General features: G+C 39.2%; 1 protein-coding gene across 1 annotated transcript in view; it reads right to left on the bottom strand.

Annotated features, from left to right (window-relative positions):
* Nucleotides 1–216: 216 nt before the first annotated feature.
* AHR (aryl hydrocarbon receptor) overlaps nt 217–17,408 on the bottom strand; it is a 62,071-nt gene continuing 44,879 nt past the window's right edge. The window contains exons 5-11 of the mRNA XM_086468132.1: nt 16,918–17,041; nt 10,839–10,969; nt 9,733–9,935; nt 7,941–8,050; nt 6,340–6,481; nt 4,259–5,522; nt 217–372 (exon numbers count right to left, since the gene is read on the bottom strand). Coding sequence (XP_086324258.1) covers nt 217–372; nt 4,259–5,522; nt 6,340–6,481; nt 7,941–8,050; nt 9,733–9,935; nt 10,839–10,969; nt 16,918–17,041 — 2,130 coding nt within the window. The remainder of the gene's footprint in view (nt 373–4,258; nt 5,523–6,339; nt 6,482–7,940; nt 8,051–9,732; nt 9,936–10,838; nt 10,970–16,917; nt 17,042–17,408) is intronic.

Here is a 17,408-nt window from a genome sequence, read left to right as displayed (position 1 = left end):
GGACATGCATACTTTCAGTCAGAAATTTTAATTCCACCTGTCACTCTAAAAAGCCAGGTCTTGGATTACATATCCACCAGTAAATAGTGCAACCAACCTCATTCTCAAAATGTAATTTAGCTGTTACAGTCCGATGCTCAAAGACAGACTTATCAAGCTTTTCCTCAGAGCAGCCCGACGCCCAGACAAAATCACAGATGGAGCTCTAGACCTGAATCACATAAATCCACTAGATGCCAAATCTGAGAAGGATCTGGGTTCTGTCGGATGATGAAGAGGCTGAAGATGTGTGGCAGTCTGTGCATTGCTGATCACATCTAACTGAGAGGGATATGCTTCATTTACATTTCCTCCATTGAAACCGTTTTGGAACTGGCAGGAAAACAGACAATACAAATGGTTAGTATGGGAAACCAATTCATTTGTAAGTTTTTAAAAATCCTCCTAAAGACTGGATGAAACAATCTTAAAATACAATTAATAGCTTTAAAACTTTTTTTTTTTTCCATGATGAATGATGTGGAGTTAATTTGCATTAAAGTAGTGTCTGAATCGTCAGTGAAACCTACCCCTGCTGAAGTCTGTCAGAGTCCTACTTCTGGCTAAGAAATACCGCTAATATCTAAAGCATAATGCAAGTTTCCATCTGTAGAAAGCACAGTCTGACACAGCGCTCCTAATTTCCACATCCAGCTGTTCCATTTTAAAAGCAACCTATTTACATATTTCCATGTCTGCAATGGGATCCAGACTTCACAGCTCTTCCAGGAACGCACATGCAGTCCTGTCAGTGAGCCGAAGTGTCCCGCGGGCGGCCCACAGGCCGAGCTGCCGTCGGGTGGGCTTTTTTGACAAACAGCCTTCGTATTGACAACGCCAAGTCAGAGCAACGAATGGCTTTCATCAGCCTCGACATAATTGTTCCTACGATTATCTTAATCATCTGATGTAATGCTTCCTGTCATGGTATGGAAAAGTCATTTTATCTACAAAATACTCCCTTCAGTGATGCAAAGAAAACACAAGGTATTTTAAACGTTTCCCTTATCTCTTTGGGAGTGGCTTGTATTGTAAGTACTGATTCAATCAAAGTTTGTCCTTAAGAACACACATTATTATACATTCATTCATTCATCTATTGAAATACGCTGGGTTTTAGAAACTTTTTTTTGCCTTCTACGCAAACATTGAAATTTGCGTAACTGTGCAGTTCTAAATTTTTAACAACAAGCCTATAGCCATGTGAATGATATTTTTAATCAAAGTTGCTGTACTTTTAGACAGCTACAGTATTGTAAACTAGGATTACTTCTGACAGAAGCAGATTATTTCAATATTCTTCATTAACAAGATGAGCACACTTGTTAAAATTTCTAAGCAAGTTCTGAACAGAATTAGAATTTAGCGAGGTTTCTCCTGCTTAATAAAGGAATATTGACCTTAAACAAGCAATCAAATTATCTAAGGCTCTTCTGCCCTTCTCCATCACTGAAAGTGGTTTTAGACTACACTGGCTATGATCCTACCACAATTACAAGTTAGGCAGAAGGTCAAGGCCGATGACCACAATAGACCCTTCTGGCTTTCTAATCCCCTAGTCTTTCCACGCAGAAATCGATGGGAGTTAGAAGGCTGAGGAAAGGATAGCAACCACGGCTTGTGTGGCAACGTCTGTCCTCTCTCCAGACTCCAGCCACTGGCAGGGAGGTCAGTGTGCTAAATCCAGCCACAAAGACTGCCCTACTTTGGTCCAGCCGTGTGAACATAGGCTCAGACAGTAGTATCCTATCTGCTTAGTCACATCATTACTAAAGTTACCAACTGTCATAAAATCAAACCTTAACTTTATTATCATAAGCAGTGATACATTCTCCTTATTTACAATAAAGAAATGTGTATTATTTGCCATCATGGCTTTGGCATAGGTGATATTTTACAAGATTACTTCAAGTGCAGCAGCTATGCTTCTGACTTTTACTAATTCCCATGGGCTCATGCATCTTAAAGTTCTTAACTTTTCTGACCAAAAACTAAACACAATCTCTGTAATATAAGCATATATAAATATAGGGTTATCTTCCTCTGGAGCAATGACATTTCTAGGTAAAAAAAAATGTTTCTACACCAAAATGTTTCTCAGCATAACTTTGGTTTACACAGAGCTTTACTTTGCCCTCAATCTAAAAACACTAATTGGCAGATGTGACTAGAAGTCAAGACTGAGTACAGTCTGGTACAAGAGATGTTTATTTTCCTGTGAACATATATAGCATTATGGGCTGCAAAAGTCAATGCTATTTGGTTTAGGAACACGCCGTCTCCTCCCACCCCCCACTGCACCCAGTTGGTTAACTAGGATCACTCTTACAAAAGGGGTTGGGGGAATAATCCTCCCTTATCTCATCCCGAAGCGTGCTCCTCTTTTAAGCTCATTTGGACAAATGTTCAGCGGTTCTCTTCAGCGGTAAACAGGAGCTGACGTGCACAAGGGTAACATCAGCTCTGCACCAGGCTCCACCCAGGCCCACACACCATAGGTATAGCAGAACAAGGGGGGCTGAATTTGCCTCTGAACAACTTAAGTGAGGATAACTTCTCACAAAGTGGCCTTTGTTCATTTTTCAACGCTAAAAGCAATATTATTATTGTGGCACAGAACTCTGGTAAATACGAATAGTCGTATTCATTTATTGCATTCAGAGATGCTTAGCCATCAGTCGTTAAACTTTTTACAAACAGATGAGATGAAAAAGTAAGGAAGTCAGTAACAAAAAGGGGGCATAACAAAATGATTGAAGTAGCACAGCAACAAAATAATCTACAAAATAAATGTATTTGAAACCAACTATTAAAAAGAAAGAAATGGGACTGCTTGTGCATGGGCTGTTCGAAAGTGATGCATCACACCAGTATAGATTTTGTGAAAAGAACGATTCTATACTATTATAGGGGCGAACTTGGATGACCCTGGAACTGCTTCGCAACCCTATTATCAAGCAGCAGGACGGACTAATAACACTGACCACAGCCAGGCAACATACAGCAAAGCTTGTGCACTACGGTTTGTCCAAGTCACTTCAAGCTATTTCAGCCCCTGGGCACTCAGGCAGAAGCTATTCATCTTGCTGAACTGTCCCACATTTTAGCTAAATTTCTGCAATTCTGCAGTTATATTTTTTCCACTAGGGAAGCAGTTTTAAAAAGGATATTTTTCGTGCTTGTATTAAGCATACCAAACTACCGGGTATGTTCTACTTGCATTCTTCACCTCTGTCTTGTGTAGGTTAAATGCCAATTAATACTTTAATTCTGTAAATGCTTGTGCATGTACTTTAGAACATTAACTCACTGAGGTAAAAAAAAGAATTGTGGCTCTGTACTTGAGCAGCATTAACAGAAATAAATGGTACAATTTACAGTACTTCAACAAAAGTTATTCAGAACCAGAAACTGCCTTAGTAACTGATTTTTTTTAATTTCTAAATTAATATTACCTGTGAAGAAACTTAGGCTTAAAACTGTAGTCTGTGATACAGCCAGGCCCTCTCTTCTATGGATTTTATTGTGCATCCTCCTTAGCACAATGTGAAAAAAGGTCCAACTTATCACTGTGAATTAACTTTTCCCTGCTCTTTTGTCTTCAGCACACAATTTAGCAGCTGGAGGACCAAGCTGACTTTCCCTTATGGCAACATATAAAAATACGTTCACAGAATCACTGTGTGTAGAAATGCAACAGTTCATAATATTTCATGCTATTTATGTGATATTATAATCTGATACTTTAAGCAATCCTGAAATCAAAGAATCCAAGTAGCTAGAGAACAATAACATTCTAAAAACAAGCTATTTTTCTGGATCCTTACAAGGTATTTCCTCAAAATGAATGTGCCAGACAATACTACTGACATCGTTCCAGTCCTGTAAAAAACGTATATAAGCAAATTCCAAGATTTTGACCAATCTGCTTTTTTCTTCACTCCTACTAGGAAAATTACTGGTAGGTGCCACAGACTAGTTCACTTACTCTTGCTTTAATACTGCCAAAGACAGCTACCAGGCTGTGGATATGTGTATGGAAAAACTTGACCCAATGGCAACTCTCTCCAATCTAATGAGCAAATAAAGCAAGGACATTCACACCCTGCTGACCCATCGGTTTTGAACGCAGTGATTCAACTAGGACAAACTTTGCATCCTGGTAGCAATGAAAACACGATCCAAAATGCAAGCAACGCAGCAATGCTGTTTACCTTACCTTGTTCGACAAGGTTTGCTGACTTGCCATCACAGGATCATACTGCATTTGATCCACGCAGCCGGGCTGCGCTTCTTGCGTGCACTGGTACATGGAAACAGCCCCTGCATAGCACGTTTGAGGAGTTAGCATAACCGACTCAGAGTTTATCCCACACTCATGATTTTCAGGGACTTGCTGCAAGCAACTGAGAAAATCCTCCAAGTTGGAAGAAGCGGAATAGGTCGATCGGTCAAAACCTGCTACAGGGAAATCCATTTGAGCAAAATTAGAAAGCTGTGGCATCACCGCTGTGGGTTGCTTGTAAGGAAGAAAGTCTTGCCGACACGCATAAGGGGAAGCGTTTACTTCTGATTTGTAAGGGAGCTCGGATGTAGTGGCATGCATGCCAGGGAATACGTATTGCTGGGGCTGCTGCTGGGAGCAGCTAAGGGGCATGCTGGCGTCAGAGCTCCAATTTGTGAACATCCCATTGACTTGCATATGCTTCATCTTTTGGCAGAGCTGCTGCTGCTGCTGCTGCTGCTCCACGAGCTGTTTCTGGTGCTGGTGAAGCTGGTGTGGTTCTAACTCTTGCTGTACCAAGCAGCCTTCATTCTGGACCAGGGGCTGCTGCTGGTTACAGCCTGAATATAAGAAGTCGGTCTTATTTAAGGAATCCTGAACATAAGTCAGGATTTCATCAGTTATGTCGATGTCCCCAATATCATCCACACCCGATAATTCAGTTTTAAAAAACTCCTCGTCCTGCTGAATACACTTTAGATCTTCAAAGTCAATACCCAGATTTTTCATGATGCTGTACAGATCGCTGGTTTTGCTATCTTGGAAGAGTGCTGCACTGTCTTCAGGAAGCGGAACAGTACTATCCTGGGAACACTCCATCAGCTCCCGTTTGAGAACGTTGTGATTTCCAGCAGGCAGGAGATTATCCGTCCAGCCACTGCCGACAACACCACCCAGATCATCCCTGCTGTCCGCAAACAAGTTCCGCTCAAAGGAAAGTTTATGTGACGCCGGAGGGCAGAGATACACAGACTCATCTTGCCTTAACATGGCACCTAGGAGGGAGTTTGGATCCACGGAATCATTGTGTAGCGTTGCTTTGGCTCCTTTTCCTGCCGTGCTCTTATTCTTCAGCTGAGAGGGCTCCATAAGGCTCGACATCGGGAAGGATACCTCATATAACACAGCCTCACCAGTGGCGAACATGAAGGGCAGCTTCATGTTACGCTTCCGTAGATGTTCTGCCCCTTCTTCATCTCTGAAAATAAATCAGATATATGGCACAATACTGCAGCACTGAACAGTTACTGTAATCTTTCTGTGCCCTGGAATGAAAATTTTAAAAATGAACTATTCTATTTGTAGGCATTTTTCAAATTCCTAGCTATTCCAGCTCAACTTGGCTGAGTTAAACCAAGAGGCAGATTATGAAATAAGGAGCTTGTGACTGTAATACCACCTTTATATATTACATTTGTAATTAAATCTAGATAACATACACCATTTTCTGTGCATTATGAGCTGAAATGAAAATAAGTGGGGTTTGTTCTATACATGATGTTTTTCTTGGCATAGCAAGTAAATGAATACCTCCATACTGAAGTACCCCTTTCTCCCTTTTACTCACTCCTTCACAAAAACTATTTAACCTGTATAATAATGCTGAATTCCATATTATGTAGAATTTAGTTCAGCACCAGAAAGAACTTAATTTCCTCATGTTATCTGTTGTTTCCTCTACCCAACTGCAGCTGGATTTCTTTTTTTTTTTTTTGCTAATGGGGATACTGAATTAAAAATACGTTGGATGGAATAACTTGGTGCTTGCACCGCTGCTCTTATTCTTTACATGAAATCAAAATGTCTGAAGTTTTACACATAACTAACTATGCCACCTAAGTACTGAAATATTAGAATTTGTTTCAACGTTTGTTAGCAAACTGAAAAAGGTTTTCTTTTTGGAGTTCCGGATTTAAAGGGGGTTTATTTAAAAAGAAAGAATTGCTTTCTGAATATAAACAAGCCCAAAAGTTGTCAGTTTTTGAAGTGTACTGCTTTATGCGATGAAGACTTACGTAAGAGGTCTTTGCGTGGCAATGATGTAATCTGGTCTTCCGTTTTTGTAGACAAGACGTGCATTTGCCTGTACCCAGGCCCATCGATTTTCTTTGGTTAGAAGCCTAAATACAGTCATTCCACTCTCACCTGTCTTCATCACTAGGGTTAAAGAGTAAGCATACTGTTTACTGTCCAGTGAACAAAAATAGCAAAATCTGGCATGTCATGAATGTAATCCCATTTGCAGAGCAATTTTACAAGTCTCGTGTCCTCAATCACCCATTTCTGGGTGGCACTAATGTATTCCTAGCAAACTAGGATGATCAAACACTTAAGAGATGTCTACTTTCATTTGCTGGTAAAATAAAAGCCAAAACTCCAAGAAATTGTAAGGCCACATCCTGTATGGAGCTTCACCATCATTTCTGCAATAGCAGAAATTAATAAATAGTAGAACATCTAAATGACAAAAGCCCAAGCTTCTTCTACATCTGAAGAGGGACTATTAATTAAGAAAACACATTAGCACCAAATCCAGTTCTTTCACATTTTGACTCATTAACGCAGAGGTACTTCAAAATCCATTATTTTTCACTCCCACTCTCACTTCTCTCGCAATGCTTATAAACATACTACATTTCTGTTGTACATTGCTGAAACACTTCATTTCTAGACAGAAAAGTTAAATAACAAAATATTAGGAAAGTTTAAGTATCCTAACCAAAAATAAGCTTTTCTACAAGACTTCTTTTTTATCTTAGCATCAGAGATGGAGCAAAACCAGTTTTAAAACAAAGTTTCAAACTGAAGTTTCACGGCATTCTATTCTGGAAATGTTTTCTTTCTTACTCTTTACCAAACAAAACCACTGATAGGCAACAGTGTCTGAGCTACACCTGAAACAGAAAGCCTGCTTAACATAGGTATCTAAGGGAACAAAAGAAAAAACAACTTTTCAAGCTAAGTCTGTAGAAAAGCAGCGGTAACAAAATATCCTGAAGATGTTTCTGTAACTTCCAAAGGCAAATGTGTTGCAGCTAACAAAAAAGTAAAGAAAGAAGCCCACTAAATAGTTACATATCAAATAGCTGACACTTATCTCCTCAGCTTAAAACATTCTAATTCTCTCCTTAAGTTGTTACTCAAATCCAACCAAGCTGCCACGAATCAAAACCTGAAATGTACAGGACACTAACGTGCTAAATCAGAGATTAATTTCTGTTAAAAAATCTTACACTGGTATCAAAAGAAAATGCTTTATTTACCTTCCTAACAGGAAAGCTAACTTTGAAATAGTCCCTTTGCCCAAAGGAAGTTGTTGAAATAGCAGAAGTTGGGTTGAGCAGAGAAAGAAGTGAGAAGAGCAAGATGTGACAGAAGCTGGGATATATAATCTAAACAGGTCTAGATAGGAACGCTAAATATTTCTTCATCCAGTGTAAGTTTTTATAGGGAGGGAAAGATCATGTGAAATGATTAGTATTCTTTTTGCTAATGACCACCTTTTTTTTAAAAAAAAAAAAAAGAAAAAGAAAAAAAGAGTACTTCATCTTATTTTTTCAGTATGAATATACTCCATGCTTTGACTCTTAAGCCTTTCTTACGGAACGAAGCTTACTTCGGACATGATTTTCGGCACAATAAAGCATATCAGCTGCATGAATAAACTGGTATCCTGTTCCTCTCATGCACAGCTCTGCTTCGGTGTATCCCAGGACAAGCTTTCCTCTGGAAGGTAAAAACAAGAAATTGCAACACTGCTGACGAACCAGCTCACAGAACGAATACCAAGGAAGTTAATCACGGCTAGAACATTTCAGACGCAAGTGCTAACTACTTTTTGTTGCAATATCAATACTATGCGGAAGCATGACAGTTCTAATAAAAACTACAGTCAACAAATCATAAAATTTTTTACTAGTCCCCCAAGTTGCCTTCAGTGACTAGGAACAGCTTGATAAAATTATCATTAAAAAAAGATTGTGTCTACAGTCCAGCTGGACTTTCAGTTCCATACTTTTGAAGATAATTAGAGCAGGCAGCTCCCATTTGTTGCAGTGAAAGACACTGTTTGCTTAGCCCTATTTCATAGCACTTATCTACAGGTGCTTGCATGTGGAGTTAAGTAGGGGCTTAACGTTAGTTATCTAAAACTTCTTCCCTAAATTAGTATTTTCAGTAGCTTAAAATTCAAAACAGGGCATACCTCAGAACTACACCCTTTTGCTATTGAGTGGTTTGGGATCCCTGCGCCTGCATTTAAGCTTTCTAAGATATGCACCACAAGAGTACTGGCAATAGAGTCATGTTTGACCCCAACAGCTAAAATTAGAGTACTTTACTAGAGGTCAGGGAGATGAAGAACTTAACAGCATTGGTGTGACCACTATGAAATACCTGATAGACCAAGATTCAAAGGTAAGGTGAGGGGGGGGGAGGAAAAAGTAGGGATGAGGAATAATATATGCAAAAGTGTAAAACATGACAAAAATTGAAGGTTTCAAGTGAAGCATAATGAAAAAAAAAAAAATCAAACAGAGGAAAGAAAAGCCTGTGTTAACAAAATGTTAATTTTTAGGCATAATCAGCTTACAGAACACAAAAAATATCTTGGTTTATCATTAGACAGAACTCAGAGTAATTTGACTCCACATTATCCTAATAAGTAGGCATGGAAATCCATATGGGAGATTCCACTGAAAATTAGTCTGAAAGCTGAAAGCATTATCAGTCAAAAACAAGAGAGGGGAAAAGAAAGGAAGGAGGCCAGAGGCTTTTCTTTTGATAAAGCATCATCTTAACGGTCTTCTTGCCGTGTTGATGCATAGTTACGTTACCTTGATCTAGTAATGCAATAGTGTTTCCAGTTTTTATGTAAGGAAAAGAATGGTTTGGAAATGGGCAAAAGTCATAGCATAAAAAAGGACTTCATTTGTTTATTTTGAAGTAAATAAATGTAAAAGACAGTGGAAATGTTATTTGAACTGAAGGAAAAAACATGCACGTAGAACAAAATGAAACACTTGTTCTGTCAGTTCTATCAAAACCAAATTTCAAACAGATTTAAACATTAAACTTTTCTTCTTCCCTAGTCAATTAGTATTCTGCCTTTTGTGGTTTTTTTTTTAGTTTTGTTTTTGGGTTTTGGGCGGGGGGTGGGGTGGGGAGGTTTGGTGGGCATGTGGGTTATGATTGAGAGTCAGAAAGCAATACACCCTTTCAAGGAAACACACTATGACAACCCCATTTCTCTTTACTTACTAGCATGGCTGAAGACAAAAGTCCTAACAATTCCTAAACAATCATCAGTATTGACTGAAACAGAAGCCAGTTTTATATTTCAAACACATACTTGAAACCTCTCTCATCAGCAAATTATTAGACCATTATGCAGAATAATTTACACCTACTTTGCATCACAGCCAGTAGGTGTGAAATCCAGTTTGTGTTTAGTTCTGAAGATGAAGTTTTTGGTTCGTATCTCAAGGATAGATGGTGGCTGCAGGGGAGTAGCTACGGCGAACAGAGCGAGCTGAGGGGACAATGTAGCACCATCCTTCCCTTTCTTGTTTTGTCCATGGAGAAACTTTAACCGTCCTTGAAAATTCATAGCCTTGGGATGAGGAGAACAGTAATTGTTATATGTTGGAGGTATTTAACAGTAAGGTATTTTTGTTATGATCTGAACTTTTTTTATTATTTATTTTTTTCCTAAGACCCATCAGTTTCAAGCTTTCTAGCACGGCATACACAAAAGTTAGCTAACAAGTACAGAATACTGTTACAGTCCTGAGCGTGTCACCTTGAGATCTACTAATAAACTCACTGGAAAAAAGAATTAATGGGAAGGTTGTTTTGCAAAAAAAAAAAAAAAAACAAAAAAAAAAAACCAAACACCCCGAACATATAATGGCAAATGCCAGTTGGATCTCCTAATACTCTAACGAACATGGCATTATACATACATACAATTAATGTAACATTATTTCTCTTGGTTTTCTGTCAGTCACTAGTATAAAGTATGCAAATGTGTACAATTGCAAAATCCTATATAAACAATTCTATTTGAAAGGATGATAAACCCGTATTTCTTTTAAAATCTACAGCATCAACAAACAAAAAAATGGATAAAAAAGGGCAAGCACAGACTTTTCCAAGTAAGGGAAAACTATGTTCCGTTACTTATTATGACTTATTGCATCTCAAGACACCCAACAGAAAATAATCTCTGTAATGTTTTTTTACCCGCAAATCACACAGTACTTTACGAAAGCAGATGCTGATTCGTATTTCACTGAGGAAACTGAGCTGTGAGAAATGAGGGAACTTGTACCCGTTGGAACAACATGTTGAAGGGGACACATTTAGCATCACTAACTGAAACAGACTGGTTCAAGCAGGTCAGATATCTATGGAGACTTAACAAATAAAGTAAGTTGCTGTACATACTGTAAGGATAATGCAGATTTCCAACTTGCAAGCATATGTGGAAGTTTTGACATAACTCCATACTCACCAGGAACCCAGATGAATTATCCAGGAGGCATCGTAACCTGCAGATGAAATTCCTTTCCATAAAGGAAGAATTCTCTGGAGGAAGTTGGTCTGGGTTATAATAGGTTGCTGGCTGTGAAAAGCCATTATCTCCTACAGGAAAGGATTATTTATAAGGATTATTTTTAGAAGAACACCTAGTGAAGGCTATCTATAACAAATCACCTTCCGTCTCATAAACAAAGCGCTAGGTCATGACCTGAGCATGAACAATGTAAACTGGAAACATCCTTAGAACCTATACTGATTATAACACTAGGTTAAGTATCAGTTCTTCTGATGGGATTATGTTTTACAGGCTATGGTCTTTGAAAACTGCATGTAGGGGTTTTTTTTTAAGTGGTGTTTTGTTTTGGGTTTTTGTTTGATTGGTTTTTTTTTTTTCATTTATTCACTGTGTTCATCAACAATCTAGATTCTGAATCAGTTGCCGAGAGCAGAGTTCTGAGCAGAGAGCACAGCCACGTTTCTGCTGCAGCAGGATCTGCAAAAGGCATAGAAAGTGTAGGAACAAAATATTCAAAAGCTCAGTAAATGGTATCAAATTGTGAAACTATTCCTTTCCAGGTGAAAGCTACAGCAATAAATAAAGAGAAGCATCTTTAGGGAACCACCACAATAAATCAGTGTGAGTACTTTCTCTAATGGATGCAAAAAACCCCTACTAAATCATGAAAATATTTCTGGGCTGTGCTGATCAAGAAAACACCATAGTTACCTCTCCAGAGAAACCTGGAACACTTGTGTTTTGTGGGTTTTGTTTATTTGTTCATATTAAAAAAAAAAAAAAAAAAGAGACTCAAAAACATGACTGACAACTAAGCTAACAACATGGTATTCTTCTGCCACTTCAGGACAGGCATTTGCTGCTAAGTGGCAGTTAGAAAATAGACAAACATTTGGAATGTAAAGTAAAAACAGAAGGTAAATCAATAAACTCCTCATAGAATACATATGTTCTGCATGAGACTACATATAGAGATACACCAAAGCATTTCTGCTCACAGCAAATTTAGCAAAGTCATCTTGTTTATAATACACATAAAACCCCACAAACTGGTCATTCCCTAGGAATTCATATATGCAGAAAATTAAGAAAAAACAGTGTAAAATGCTACTTTAGAGTGCTACGTTCTCTGCAATTTAGAAAACAATCCATAAGCTCCAAGAGAACTGATTGTCATGCACAGACTAAAGAAGAATACAGATTTTAAGAAAGAACCAATATTGACCTTCCAGACTTGGAGATGAAGTCAGGGAGAGCATGTCACTTAATCATACACCACATTATATTCTCTGGAACACAATTCTCTCCTGGACAGCTGGAAAAACTTATAGATAGGCTAGGTGGTTTGTGCAATGGTGAATCAATCCCAAAGGAAAACAAATCATGACCAAAAGCCACAACAATTTAATCACCTATCAATTCAAGGGATTCAACTGGAGTCAAACGAGATTGCTGATGGCTCACCAAGAGGTCTTGCAACCTAAGGCCATATAAATCCAACAAGAATGCTGAGTTATCCAGCTTTTCAGATAAAAATCAGGAGATAGCAGTTCTTTTAAGGAAAAAAAAAAAAGCTATGTAAGGTCAAAGTTTGCTGAACAAACTTCAAGGTATGGAGGAAAAAGAGCCCTAGCTGATAGTGTGTATGAAAAGGGATAATCTGAAATTACAGCCATCTGCAGCACTGTGCATTGGCCAAAGCCACCATTATGAGTTGATCCCATAGGTACAGAAACTCAGATACTTGTAGTCCAAGATAGTCACGACCCAACTTCAATATTGGAAAATAAAAAATTCTGACACTTGTGATATGGTTGGTTCTCAACAGACAAAAGATGACAGGGTGAACATGAGCCAACAGTGTGCGCTTGCAGCCCCAAAAGCCAACTGTATCCTGGGCTGCATCAAAAGATGTGTGGCCAGCAGGCCGAGGGAGGTGATTCTGCCCCTCTACTCTGCCCTTGTGAGACCCCACCTGGAATGCTGCCCCCAGCTCTGGGGTCCCCACCACAGACGTGGAGCTGTTGGAGCGAGTCCAGAGGAGGGCTACCAAGATGGTCAGAGGGTTGGAACACCTTTCCTATGAAGAAAGACAGAGAGTTGGGGTTGTTCAGCCTGGAAAAAGAGAAGGCTCCGAGGAGACCTTATAGCGTCCTTCCAGTGCTGAAAGGGGGCTATAGGAAAGGTGAAGAGGGGCTTTTTGCAAGGGCATGTAGTGACAGGATGAGGGGTAACGGTTGGAAGCTGGGATAGGGCAGGTTTAGACTAGATACAAGAAAGAAGTTCTTCACCCTGAGGGTGGTGGGACACTGGAACAGGTTGCCTAAGGAAGTTGTGGATACCCCATCCCTGGCAGTGCTCAAAGGCAGGCTGGATGGAGCCTTGAGCAACCTGGTCTAGTGGGAGGTGTCCCTGTTGTGGTAGGGGAGTTGGAACTAGACGATCTTTGAGGTCCCTTCCAACACAAACCATTCTATGATTCTATGAAAAACAAACTTACTTCCTTACTTGCTACTGCTGCAGAGTATTTACTTTTAATTGCCAGTGAGAATTTTCAACACTTCTGAGGCAGTGCTTCTCAAAGAGGTGCTGAAACGGGTTAAATGCTCTCTGAAGAAGCAATGGTGATTAAGAAAAGGCATCAAAGAAAGAGCTTACAAATCCCAGCTCATCTTTCAAAAATGCCAACTCTGACAACCTTGAGAATCCGTGCATTAACATTACTCGAGGTCTCCTCAAAATTGTTAATATACTGCATATATCAATATTTGTGCTTCACAAGTATCATCAAACAAGCCACTAAAATACCTTCTTTTTTGCTCCAAACAATCCCAATAGTTGTGTTCCTTTTCTATTGCCACAACTTTATTCCTGCAAGACCAGCTACTACTGAGAAAGGTGCCAGCTAGTAACATGTCACTTAATCATACACCACATTACATTCTCTGGAACACAATTCTCTCTTGGACAGCTGGAAAAACTTATAGATAGGCTAGGTGGTTTGTGCAATGGTGAATCAATCCCAAAGGAAAACAAATCATGACCAAAAGCCACAACAATTTAATCACCTATCAATTCAAGGGATTCAACTGGAGTCAAACGAGATTGCTGATGGCTCACCAAGAGGTCTTGCAACCTAAGGCCATATAAATCCAACAAGAATGCTTGTAAGGCCAAAAGAAAACTGGTATGAACACTTGGCTACCGTCAGAAGAGATGACTGCAAGAGCTGCTTGCCAGCACAGAGTAGTGCCTTAAAGGCCCTGCGTGTGTTTGTTCAGCTGATTCTTTCATGGAGATTAACCAGGCTGTGGGTAACTTCTTGGAGGTGATGTAGGGAAAGACTTTAATCATCAGTAGCAGGTTTCTTGAAGGGCTCCGATTAAGTCCTCCAACTCAGATAAATCTTCTGGCAGAGGAGTGCCTACTGACTATCCAATAGGCAGTGCGAGGCTTTCTGTTGGCATCCTTGGCACTGGTAGGCATGCCCTCCAGCATTTCTATCACTGGAGCAACTCAGTGTTATTCTTTTGGTAAATACAGAGCTGGAATTTGAATGCAGGTGTCTTATCTGGGTTCTCTCAAGTGTCTGTCAACTTCACTAGCAAAATGGGTAAAAGTGAACAAGGTTTTGGTGGAAGAAGCAACACAGTCTGTAGCTCACAAAAGGAGCGGAACAGGACCCAAAACAGGAGGGAATGGGCTTCAAGCCCCAGCCTCCTACGTTTGTGAAAGTAATACTGCTGCACTTTCCCAGGCAGACAGGATGCAGAGAGGTTTTAGTGCCAGGATTTTGAAGAAGTGACTTACTGTAAGAAGGCAGAGTCTCACAAAGCATCCACAATGCCTGGAGCAAATCTACCAGTTAACACTACAGGGGTTAGAACATGTAACCCTCATGAAGCTCACACTGGATCTCATCAACACCACGGAGTGATGTGCAGAACATGCTGTGCATGAAATCCTTTTCTTTCTCTTTAAGCTCAAGACCATACATGTCTGTGCAGCAAGAGCACTTTAAAAGATAATCCAGAATTAAGGCCCCGAAGCAGATATTTGGAATCGAAAAAAATCAGGATTTTGCAAACTTCTCTAGGAACAGGACAGGACTGGGAAGAGTGCCTGGGAAGCACACAGCTGAGGAAACCAGTGGTTTAGAGGCATACCACAGTATTGAGTGAGAAGCAACCAGTCCAGGCTAACTGAAGGAGAATTAGTTCCCAGACTTAGGCTGCAGTCTGTGCTTAAGCCTGAGCACAATTATAATATATCTATAAATATCTACATAATGCTAGCTGAATGTATTAAAAAGGAAATTGATTAAATTGGCAAAAACAGAGGGGTTCCTTATGATCATATGCTTATCTTTTGTTATAAATCTGAATTCAGTTTAAAAATCCTCAACGTCCAAACATTTTACGCTACTTGAGGCCCAAAAATAACTAGCAGCTTTTAGTCAGCTAGGAACACGAGGTACAAAACAAACAATTGTTTGTAATCCTGCTCAGCACTTCCCGTCATTCAGTCAAATCTGATGCCAAGTCAACCTGGCATCGTACCCTTCAAACACAACCTTTTGTAATTCCATATGCACTTGCTCAAGCACTATAGAACCGCACTTCACTCTAAAGCAAAACAGCAAGCCACCACATAAAAACCTGGTTTCTGAGTGCCGGCAGCTGTTTGCTGTACCAAATTGCAATATCAACTAGTTGTGTTTTCAACTGGACTGTGATGCATAGATACATCAGTGTTGACCACTAAATGAAAAATGGAAATATACTGAGTTGTGAGCCAAATAAATAAATAACATTGGCTGCTTTTTATTTCTCTATCAAATCATGGCATTTCCGTACTATAAAATGCTAAATATGAAATTGTTAAGAGTTTTAAATCAAGTCGCTTTATGAATGGTAGCTTTATTAACAAGTAACATAGACTTTTCCTGGATTAAAAAAATAATCTATGATCAAGTAACTTAGAGTAACAGAGAGCTTTATGTGCTTAAACAACTGCTGTGCAAAAGGGAGAATTACAGCTGTCTCAAGAGTTTTATTGTCAGTACGAGGCAGGCATACACTTCCCGTATTACATGTAACTATCTGTACCTACACAGCTCTTGTCCCAATATATAAGCAACATGTTTCTCCTTAGTTGTTTCTCAACATAGCAGGTCATTTAAGCATCGGTCAACAACATGTGACAATCTGATGCTCTGACCAAGCATACTATTTGGTCTTAAAGGCTCATCTACTCCATCTTTTATTCCTCCTCCTCTTTTATTCCCAAGAAAAGTTCTGGTCTATGTGACAGCCTGTATATAACAGTGAGAGATATGGAAAACCAAAACTCTTCCATGGCCAGGAATGCACTATTCCATGTATTAACGCTGTAACTAACACATGCTTAGTCATGGAATGGATCTACCAGCCTGAAAATCTTAAAGAAGCTGGCGTATTCAATTATCTGCTGGCCTTCCTAAGCTAATAAATTTGGTGTCATAATCTGTAACCAGGAGTAGCAGATGTAAAAGAGAGATCATTACTTCAGAGAAATCACTTTCTCATGTAAACAGTGATCAAAGATCAGATGTGTAATTCAGGGTGAACACAGGAAAAAAAAAAAATCTCACTTCTTTGCTTCTTATGTCACTAAAAGAAACTCTCCACTTTTAACTGCCCTGTTTGCAGCACAAGCACGCAGGACTACCTGCTTTGCTATTTACCACAGGACAAGTGATCAGACAAGTGAGACAGTCATTTATTGCTTCAAATTAAAGTCTTCCAATTTGAAGCATAATTAGTATTTTAATAGTGCTGTGCTATGAATAGCAGTGCTTATTTAAAGTCCAAAAAAACAGTGATTCCCAAAATTCATGTTGGCTAAACATATCCACAAAATTCAAATAAGTTCAAAAGATGTTATTCCTGCCTTTGGTCATGTAAGAGAATCTCAAAAACTTTTTTACATACACAAATTTAAGAAAACACCAACTAATCAGACAGGCAAACACGTAAGTTGGCTGCATTCTTACCTTGTACACTTGGTCCAGAATCTGCAGACTGGGCAGGATTTAATGCCCAATGTAGCTGTCGTTGAAACTCAGGTCTGTCTTCTGTGTGAATCAATTCAAATACACTCTGGTGTATAATATCAGACTACACGCAGAAAGGAAAAAGGTGGGAGAGAATAAGAAACTTATACTACAATGTGGTACCAGTTGTCTGGTCGACAACACTGCTATGGATATAGCGAAACCCATTTTGTCCAGGGATAAAAACATACGTTTGCATGCACGTGGCAAAACTTGACAAAACAAATTTTTAGCAGCACAGAGAATTCAGTCGCACCCATGACTGCAAACATGAAAAATAATAATAAAAAATATTACCTTAGGAAAAAAACCACAACATTATGCCAAGTATTTTTTTTCCTTGCTTTTATTTAAGCAAGCCTGGAACTATTATGCTCAGGTTTTGTCCAAATAATTTAATTTTACATACCAGTAAATAAAGTACTTGCCAG

The sequence above is a fragment of the Leptosomus discolor genome, chromosome 7 (assembly GCF_034619465.1).
Source record: "Leptosomus discolor isolate bLepDis1 chromosome 7, bLepDis1.hap2, whole genome shotgun sequence".
Taxonomy (NCBI): domain Eukaryota; kingdom Metazoa; phylum Chordata; class Aves; order Leptosomiformes; family Leptosomidae; genus Leptosomus; species Leptosomus discolor.
The sequence above is the reverse complement of the archived record's forward strand: the minus strand, read 5'-3'. Positions and strand labels throughout refer to the sequence as shown.